Genomic DNA, 10,000 nt, shown 5'->3' with positions numbered 1-10,000 from the left:
ATTATGTATTACACATTTTGAAATGTCAGTGAATGAATGAATGAATGAATGAATGCATTTATAAATGAATGAAGATAAGATTGATTGACTGACTGCTGCTAAGGACAAGGAGGTCATGTATTTTAAAGATGCGATAAGATAATACCTGTTGGATTTCACAGTGGTTTGGAATAAGGAAAAATGAATGAATTAATGAATCTGTCGGTCAGTGACCAGTACAGTTTCCGTGATGCTACTTTGCGCTATCCAATGGTATAGGCACCCTTTGAGTTGAAGCATGTTAACAGATTGTTGAGGGGTGAGGTCTCTAGAAATAGGTGGTAATGATGATCGAAGTGGTGCTGATGATATCAATTATGCTACTGTGGATGGTGAAGGTGATTTGAGGTGAGCTAATGTGATGATAATTATGGTGAGGGTGATTGGAGGAGGAGGATAATGATGATGATATGAATTAAGCTGCAGTGGGTGGTGAGGTAATATGGTGATGAGGATGATTTTAGTGGGGATGACTTTGATGATGGTGATGATGATGTTGGTGATGGTCCTCTGATTGCTCCGTCTCCTTGCTGCAGGAGAGTCCTCTGAGGAGCTGCTGGAGTCCTTCTTCGAGGCGGAGGTGGAAATGGAGAGGAAGATCTGCCGGGACATGGTGTGCACCTCCCCCAAAGACGAAGAAGGTGTGTTTCTTTCTCTCTCTCTGTGTGTGTGTGTGTGTGTGTGTATGTAGGTGTGCAAGCGTGGGTGCAGGTGCGCGAGCGTGTGCGTGTGTGTGTGTGTGTGTGTGTGTGTGTGTGTGTGTGTGTGTGTGTGTGTGTGTGTGTGTGTGTGTGTGTGTGTGTGTGTGTGTGTGTGTGTGTGTGTGCGCGCGCGCGTGTGCATGCGCAGGTGTGTGTGTGTAGGTATGCCAGCGTGGGTGCAGGTGTGCGAGCGTGTGTGTCTGCAGGTGCGCACGTGTGTGTGCAGGTGTGCGTGCGTGTGTGTGTGTGTGCATGCGCAGGTGTGTGTGTGTGTGTGTGTGTGTGTGTGTGTGTGAGAGGGAGAGACTCTTCAGCACCCCCCCACTATACTCCTCCCCATCCGGGAGCAAGTCTTTGCACAGCAGTCTTCTGCCAGCCTCTTGCATGCTCCTCATAACTAAGCCATAAGCCGTTATTGCTGTGCAGGTACATAGCAGGGGCCTGTTTGAAGACTTGATGAGGAGTCCTGTCAGCCAAGATCAGTGGAGAATATCCCTCAAATGTGTAGCCCTGCTGTGCTTTGATCATGAGAATACCAGTATGGATGTGTGAAAACTGACAGGTCAAAGTCAGCAGGCCCTTGAGAAAAGAATGCCTGCCTTTCCTCTGCTGAGTTTCTGAGTTGGAGGAGAAAAAGCACATGGATCTCTAGACGTGTGTCCTCCCCTTAGGGTTGTTTCGAAGCTGTCGTCACACGCCAGTGAAACATCTTCCTCCTTGGGCTCCGCACTGATACCTGTCTGTGTGTGTGCATGTGTGTGTCTGATGCTCTGTGTGTGTGTGTCTGTTTCTGTCTGTGTTTTTATATCTAGGCTTCCTCAGAGACCTGTGTGAGGTGCTGCTGTATCTGTTACTACCTCCGGGAGACTTCCACAACAAGAACATGCGATACTTCCTCAGGGTGAGTCGTGGGCGTCCCTGCAGCACCAGGCTGCGTACTACAGGGATGAAAAACAACCAGGCGCAGCGTATTACATCACTCCACAGGGAGAATGCAGATCTACATGTTTTGTTTGTCAACCAGGAACTTCAAGGAGCTACTATTGATAAGGAAATGAAAGTGATGCACATATGCTGTTGCTACAGAAAAGCAATTGTGTGCTTAGATAAAAATGAAGTAATAGATTTGTTTTATCACTTCCTTTGTTTTTCCTGCCCAACAGGAAGTACGTACTGGGCTGTTACTATGGAAATGTTAAAGAGTAAATGCATGTCAATTCAATAAATATGTTTCATAGGTTTTGAGTGGTGAATGTAAATACATGTGTTGTGTTTTCTGTCCCAACAGGAAGTGCTTGCCAGAGGCGTTCTTCTTCCCCTGATAAACCAGCTTAGTGACCCGGATTATCTCAATCAGTTAGTCATATGGATGGTGCGTGCAAACATCAGTTTGTGTTACTGCTCCAATCTCCTACTTCTGCCTCGTTCTCTGTCAATCATGAATTATAATGTGTGTGTGTGTGTGTGTGTGCGCGCGCATGTTATGTATGCGAGGGACTCTGACCTTCCTCAGTCATCTTAACCCTTTGTCCCAGTTTGAAAGGTCTGCTTTACAGGGCCATGTGTGATGGAAAAATTATGTAATCCGTGTGTGTGTGTAGATCAGGGACTCCAGCTGTAACTACGAGGCCTTCATGACCATCCTGAAGCTGACAGACAAGACCTTCGAGCTGGAGGCTGTCAAGGACAAAGTCCTGGAGGAGCTGCAGTACCTGCGCTCGCTGGATACTGCCGGAGATGGTACACACACACACACACACACACACACACACACACAAACAGTGACTGCCTATGCTGTCTGGATACCATAGGAGACATTAGATGACATCACTGTGTATCCGCATTACACATACACACACAGATACTCATTCCTAAGTTCTGAACATAAGAAATGATTTCCACTCCTTAATTCTGCTCATTTGTGAATTTATGAATTGTGCTTTATAAGTAAACTTGCCTTGCCTTGACATGCTGTCAAGTTGCTAACCGTAGCCTCTCTATTCTTGTCTTTTTCCGTAGACATAAATATGATCAAGAATCAAATCAACAGTTTACTGTTTGTGAAGAAAGTCTGTGAAACAAGGATACAAAGGCTGCAATCAGGAAAGGTAGGAACCCAAAGAAATCAGTTATCTATCTATCTATCTATCTATCATCTCTCCATAAGCCATGGTCCTTACCCACAGCAGGGCTGACTTTGTTAATGTTTCACACAGCGTTTCTTGTGTGGGGTTCTGAGTTCACCTTTGTTCCCGCAGGAAGTGGATGCCTTGAAGCTGGCGGCAAACTTTGGGAAGCTGTGCATCATCCCGCTGGAGCACATCCTGGTGCATAACATCGCCCTGCAGTTCTTCATGGGTGAGGACGGCCCCACTGACCGCTGCCTCTGTCTGTGTCTGTGTTTGTGTCTCTGGCTGTGTCTCATGTCCTCTGGACTGCAGCTGACTGGAGAGCGCATCTGGCAGAATCTGCTGCGGATCTGGGACAGATGTGGCCCAAACGTTACCAGTCATTTTCTTGTCAGGGTCGGCTCAGATGAACAGCCCCCCCCCCCCCCATCTGGGTCACGGCCCTGTCATGCTGCTCCCTGTTAATGCTTTAGTGCCTTGCCAACACGCCATGTTTATCCTTTAGTCACCCTCTTTCTGTCTCTCTCTTTATTACAATCTTTCTTTGTCTGTTTCAATTGCTCTGTCTTGTATATCCTTTTCTCTTTGTAGATCTTTCCTTTCTTCTTTGTAGATCTATCCTCTCATTACTTTCTCATCGGTGCAAATTTTCTCTGTTTTGGTTCATTGTGTTCTTTGTCTGCCTGTCTGCCTGTACATCCTCTTACTCACTCACACTCTCTCTCTCTCTCTCTCTCTCTCTCTCTCTCTCTCTCTCTCTCTCTCTCTCTCTCTCTCTCTCTCTCTCTCCCTCTCTTTCCCTCTCTTTCTCTCCCCCACTCTTTCTCTCTGTCTGTCTGTATTCAGACTACATGCAGCAGATGGGTGGGCAGGCAGACCTGTTCTTCTGGCTGACGGTGGAGGGCTACCGGGTGACGGCGCAGCAGCAGCTGGAGGTCATGCAGAGCTGGGAGCAGGATGGCAAGAAGCAGGGCAGCCAAACCAAAGGCCTGCTCAAGGCTGCCGCGCTGGGCGTCTACGAGCAGTACCTCTCCGACAAGGTCTGTGCACTCATAATCTATACACACATGACTGCTTTCTTCCTTTTTGTATGTATATACTTTCCAACATGTTACAGAATATTATGTGCAGAATTCTAATATTCTGTGTTCTGTCGCCATGTGTCAATTCGTTGTCCACAAAGCTTGTCAAAAGAAGTTTAGTGGAACAGGAACTGACATATTTTGACTTTGACTTTAAAGTTCACATGAGAACAAGTCTGAAGTCAGGGAGCGTTAGAGAGGGGATGAGAACTTACAAAGGTTTGCACAAGACTTAACATTAACATTGAACTTACGACTAACATTAGGGTAAGCGCATGGTAAAACAAACAGTGATGTATCAGTCAGAGCTAAGGTGTCAACCAAACTAAATCAGGTTGAATCCAAGGCCCTTAGTCGTGTTCACCAGCAGAGATGACAGCTGAGTGCTTCTCAGAAGTCATGAGAGCGGTGCTGTCCCTTTAGTGTAAGGTTTGCACATTTGACCTCCGCACCCCCAGGCCTTGACCTTGTGCTCCCCCCTGTGGAGAAGCTAGCTCGCTAGCAGGTTGTCAGAGTTCAGATGTGCTTTTAGAAGCATGGCTGTCAGAGAGGGCAGACCTCCAGCGGCAGCTGAGCCATCAGCCAGAGCCGTATCTGATGGAATTAGGGGGGATTAGAGGAGACACAATTAGAGCAACGCTGAAACATCCTCGTCTCAGAGGCCTCAGTCATCAGTATGTACTCATTTCTTGCACATCTCTTTTTCTCTCTTTCTCTCTCTCTCTCTCACTCATTCTTTCTCTCTCTCTCTCTGTATCTCTCTCTCTATCTCACACTCTTTCTCTCCCTCTCTCTGTATCTCTCTCTGTCTCTCTCTCTCCGTCAGGCCTCTCCTAGAGTACAGGTGGATGAAGCTTCAATTGAAAAGCTGGGAGAGAAACTCAATAATGAGGATCCCACGCCAGAGATATTTGATGATATCCAGAGAAAGGTGTGTGTGTGTGTGTGTGTGTGTGTGTGTGTGTGTGTGTGTGTGTGTGTGTGTGTGTGTGTGTGTGTGTGTGTGTGTGTGACCGATTTTTCACAAATGTCATGGACTTTTTTTGCCTGTTGCTCTATGTTGGATTTGATCTTTTATTCTTTGTAAGTCACATTCTGTCACTGTTTCTCTATTTATCTTTGTGTCTCTCTCTTATTCTCTTGCTTTTACATTCCCTCTTCTCTCTCTCTCTCTCTCTCTCTTTTATCTTGCTTTTTATTCCCGCTCCTCTCTCTTTCTCTTTTATATTGCTTTTGCATTCCCTCTCCTTTCTCTCTCTCTCTCTCTCTCTCTCTCTGTGTCTCTGTCTCTGTCTCTGCAGGTGTATGACATGATGCTGAGGGATGAGCGCTTCTACCCCTCCTTCAGGCAGCACCCTCTCTACGTGCGGATGCTGGCAGAGCTGGACATGCTGAAGGAGCCCAGCTACAGGGGCTCTGATGATGGAGACGGAGGTGAGGAGAGTTCACTTCATGGAGGTGTTATATAAACCTGGAGACAGATTAGCACTCCCATTCATATCAATGGGCAATGCTATGCTAGCTACTTCAGCCCAGGAATTCTGAAGTATTTTTTTGATGGTGCTCAGTTTTGGCACCAGAATATGAAGAGCTAATTGCTCTCCTGAGTTGCAAACTCCACATGACCTAATGACCATGACTAATGCCCAGTGACCCATATTTAGGACACGAGGGAAAAGTGAGCTAGTTCAGACATGGGCAGAAATTTAATTTCACTGTTGGGTGGGGAAGGGGGGTACAATAAACAGAAAAATATCTCGAGAGCAATTCCTGAGGGGGACACAAGAGATGTCGCCAAAAGTGGTGTTGTGCTTGTATTAAATGTATATAGAGGAAACTCTTATTATTATCTATAGTAGATCATTGATTGGGTGAGCATGTTCAAATGTTTTAAATACATTATAAAATCATTACATATGTGTCTCTGGACTAATCTCTGAGTCTTAGCTTTACAAGTAGCTTTACAAGAACATAGAGCTCAAAATAAGTACAGTTCTAAAAGCAGAATAAAATATTTAAATGAATAACCCAACTAAATCAACCAAACATTCTTCAAAAAGATATTCTCGAAACAAGTTATGGACAGTTGGGCCACCAAATAATTAATAATAATAAATAATTAATCTTAAACTGAATTAAACTTGCATACATGCATTAGGAGACAGGGGTGCCCCGTACAATATGGACGCCTCGTTGACAGTTCACCCGTGAGGTAGCGGCGCGAACAAGAAGCAGTCTGGTTCCAAATGTAAATGTGTGTTATTCCACTTACTGGTAGAGGTAAAGAAACATGTTTGACACATCCACTGTTTTAAGTGACCATTTGCAGAGTAGCTACTTACCAGAGGTCAGCCACCACTGAGCCACAGACACTTATACTGGGCTATTGTGTGTGGTGGTGGGATTAGGGATAGCAGGCAGTGGACTTAAAAATGTATTCTTTTCCATTTATATTTTGCACAAGTGCTTTCAGTACATATTATTATGTTATTTAATATTGCATGGTTAGGTTTACAATTATATATTGAGAGGGACACCATTCAGGAAGGAGGGGGTCCTGACATCCCCCCCCCCCCCTCCTCCCAGGGATTTCTGCCTGAGTTCATAGTCATAACTCCTGGCACTTGTCGTTGTTCATATGTAAAGATGGATTTCAGCTGGCTATCTCCATTGAGTGTCGTTAGAAGAGGCAGTGCGGGCAGCCTTGTTGTATCGAATTGTTCTCATCCTCTCTTTCTCTCTCTGTCTCCCCCCCAGAGTCCTTCAACGGTTCTCCGACTGGGAGCATAAATCTGGTATGTCTGTGTGATCTTAGTTTCAATGCCAACCCCTCTGTTGACTTAACCCACCAATGACTGCAATCAAAGCCCTGACTGGCTGTCAAGTGTGTCCCGCTTGAGTACACAGAGCCCCTAGTCAGACTCTGGGACAGAACGGCTGAGATGTTTGGATGATATGGAGGGGGGGCGCAGATGTTTGTCTTTTAAAGCTGTCAGTTTGTTTTGCAGTCGCTGGATGACCTGACCAATGCCAGTGCGGAGGACGTCCTGCTGTTCCACGCGTTCATTTCTGACACCGGTACGTGTTCAGATACTTCGGTGGCGGTTTGTGTGGAAGTCGTCGGGAAGTATTTGTTTGTCTTGGCTTGTGACGCTTGGAGGATGGAGGATTTTCAGTCTTATTTAGACAATGTGTTCAGATGGATGTAGATGCAGGATGTCCTTGCTTGTCCTACATTTCAGTCACATGCTGTGAGTTGTAGCTTAAAGTATGTGAAGTTGTGTATATGTCTGTATGAGTGTGTGCATATAGGTGTGTGTTTATGTGTGTATGTGCATATCGATGTGTGTGTGTTTCCTCTCAGCTGTATGTATATATCTCTCCATAAGGCCTATCTCTCAGCTTGCTTATCATATCACCAGGCCTTGCCATCACTTTTCATGTTTTCACTACTTCTTCTTTTGAGCACTATCATTCCATCATCATTTCTTATTTTCTGCCTTCTCTCCTCTTATTTTCCTCCCTTTTCCCTCCATCCTTTTTGCCTTCTTCCTCTCCTGCCCTCTATTTTGTGCTTGGCACTTTCCATTGCCTGCCATCCCTCCCCTTGGCAACTCCACTTGCATCTCTTTCTTTCTCCATTTCTCGCTACGCCTCCGTGCCATCTATGTACTTGACCATCATCCCTCTCTGTCTGCTGCTTGGCCAACTCCTGTCTGTCTCTCTCTCTCTCTCTCATATATCTCCTGGCTGTGCTTCTGGCTACCTCTCTGGCCTGCTGCACCCTCTGCCTCCTCTCTTTTTCTTTTGCAATCCTCCCTCTCTCCTTCTCTCTCCTTCTCCATCCATCCATCCATCCTTCCTTTGCGTCCGTCCACCTCTTCGTGTCTGCACGTGACGGGTAGCTGACGATTTTCTAAACCACCTTCCCGTGGCAGGCGTGTGCAACGACCACGGCAAGACCTACGCGCTCTACGCCATCACTGTCTTCCGCAAGAATGCCGACGGCAGCGAGGACACCTGGAAGACCTACCGTCGCTATAGCGACTTCCACGACTTCCACATGCGGATCACAGAACAGGTGATTAGTGTGTCTCTTTTTGTCTCCCTCTGTCGTCTCTCGACTTCACCCCGATGTACAGGGATGGGTAAACAACAATACTTTTTTTGTCAAACTGTGCAGAGTTTGTTCACACTTGATTGAGGTTGAGATCTGTGTCTTTTGGTTCTATGTTCTAAGTGTCATTGTTGGCCATTTGTAGGTTTGAAGTTGCTAGAACATGCTGAGAAATATTTGAATGCAGTTGCTGTGAACCAGAGAAAAAATAAAAAGATATAACAAAAAAAGATATCCTGCCAAAATATAGTTCAAAAGATTTTAAATGAAGGTTAACCATTGTTTTTATTTTTATTTTGTGTCAGCCATTTTGACTTTCATGATCATCCACTTTTATGCAGTTTGAGAACCTCACAACCATACTGAAGCTGCCAGGGAAAAAGACCTTTAACAATATGGACAGAGAGTTCCTAGAGAAGAGGAAAAAAGACCTCAATGGATATCTACAGGTAAATAAATGCCCTGAAGTTTTTACCTTGGAACTGCACACTTACCCAGTCTTGCGTGATCTCAATCACAGTGTCTGTCAAGCAGGTTTTTAAACATGAAAGGCTCCCATAGGATATCATTTAGCATCTCTCCCGTGTTCACATCTTTGTGTAGTTTCTTACACCTCCTGACAAAGGACAAAAAACAAACTCAACAGGTACTTTATTTGAAACCCAAAAAGATCAGTGAATGGAGTCACTGGCTGAAGTTTGTTGTTTAGAGACCGTCACCCTTTACTGTTCTCTCCAAGTACCTCCCCCTTCACTCACGGCCTTGCCCTGTGCACATTATTGACACGCAAACAAACACCCTGATTGGTTGGGACTCGGGTCCTTCTGCTTGTTTGGTTATCTCCGTGGTTCCTTTTTACATATAAAACCCTCAGATGGGCCTCAGTTAGCCCCCACTGCATATGTACTGCCTTTATAGCTGGAGGTATGAGGAGAATATCACCAAATCACTTTATCTCTCTGAATTAGATTCGTTGACTGTTGAATTTGAGTGGTTTGTCTAGAGATGTTTTTGATTCAGGTTTATAGAGCAGGGCTGTGAAATTGGTTGAATGGGTAGATCCAGACTTAAATGCAATGCATCTCTCTCTCTCACAGCTGCTACTCAATCCAGAGATGGTGAAAGCCTGCCCCACCCTCACTCCCTACATATATGACTTCCTGGAGAACAAAGCCTACAGTAAAGGCAAGGGTGACTTTGCACGCAAGGTGAGTGAACGACATCCCACAAACGGTTTCCCTCCATCCCCCTCCGTCATCATCGGCTGTCTCACCCGTTGCCCGCTGCTTTAAAGGTTCACTGCAGCGCTAGTTAAATCAGGGTTTAATTTTAGGCTGATAAATTAAATGACTAAGGGAAACTATTTGGGAAAGGTAATGAACATGCAGAGGGAATCTTTGGAGAGGTTAGACAGGCATAGGAGAGATGTGTTATAGCTGGCCAACCAATCATGTCTTAGGAGGAGGTTAGTCAGGCATAGGAGAGATGTGTTATAGCTGGCCAACCCATCATGTCTTTCTTTATAGCGGTGGTCTCAGTTTCTTCCTGTACGACCTCTGATTTGCCTGTGAATAAAGCTCTATAAAGTTCTACAGCCGTCAATCTGCTTTTGGAGACCTGCCTACCTCTGGTATTCAGTTTGAATGCTGAGCCTACTTACCTGCCGCTGGCATCCCAGTTAGGGCTTGGCTGGCTGGCTGTAGGAATCGGGTTTAATTATAAGGTGATATAACTCTCCTTACGCGAATGCACATCTCCAGGAGAGGGACTGGCCATGTTTGTTATAAATGATGACATTGTATAAGATCATCAGTGGGGTTAACTTGCTAACGTGTGATTTGGCCTTCCCTTGCACAGATGGACACCTTCGTGAACCCCCTGCGGAGTTCCATGCGTAACGTGTCCAACGCCGTCAAGTCCTTCCCCGACAAC

The 10,000-nt window shown here is 45.5% G+C and overlaps 1 protein-coding gene across 4 annotated transcripts in view; it reads left to right on the top strand.

The window, feature by feature from the left end:
- snx13 (sorting nexin 13) overlaps positions 1 to 10,000 on the top strand; it is a 30,872-nt gene that overhangs the window by 15,050 nt on the left and 5,822 nt on the right. For 3 of the 4 annotated variants that reach the window (XM_031586499.2, XM_031586501.2, XM_031586502.1), the window contains 15 exons: positions 576 to 680; positions 1,553 to 1,641; positions 2,029 to 2,112; positions 2,342 to 2,480; positions 2,760 to 2,848; positions 2,999 to 3,098; positions 3,716 to 3,909; positions 4,778 to 4,882; positions 5,253 to 5,385; positions 6,709 to 6,746; positions 6,960 to 7,029; positions 7,857 to 8,032; positions 8,410 to 8,517; positions 9,166 to 9,276; positions 9,926 to 10,000. The exon at positions 9,926 to 10,000 is cut by the window's right edge and continues 87 nt beyond it. In XM_031586499.2, the coding sequence (XP_031442359.1) occupies positions 576 to 680; positions 1,553 to 1,641; positions 2,029 to 2,112; positions 2,342 to 2,480; positions 2,760 to 2,848; positions 2,999 to 3,098; positions 3,716 to 3,909; positions 4,778 to 4,882; positions 5,253 to 5,385; positions 6,709 to 6,746; positions 6,960 to 7,029; positions 7,857 to 8,032; positions 8,410 to 8,517; positions 9,166 to 9,276; positions 9,926 to 10,000 (1,616 nt within the window). The remainder of the gene's footprint in view (positions 1 to 575; positions 681 to 1,552; positions 1,642 to 2,028; positions 2,113 to 2,341; positions 2,481 to 2,759; positions 2,849 to 2,998; positions 3,099 to 3,715; positions 3,910 to 4,777; positions 4,883 to 5,252; positions 5,386 to 6,708; positions 6,747 to 6,959; positions 7,030 to 7,856; positions 8,033 to 8,409; positions 8,518 to 9,165; positions 9,277 to 9,925) is intronic. The other variant, XM_031586500.2, reaches the window with a different exon arrangement.

The sequence above is a fragment of the Clupea harengus genome, chromosome 19 (assembly GCF_900700415.2).
Source record: "Clupea harengus chromosome 19, Ch_v2.0.2, whole genome shotgun sequence".
Taxonomy (NCBI): domain Eukaryota; kingdom Metazoa; phylum Chordata; class Actinopteri; order Clupeiformes; family Clupeidae; genus Clupea; species Clupea harengus.
This window is presented reverse-complemented; position numbering and strand designations above follow the sequence as displayed.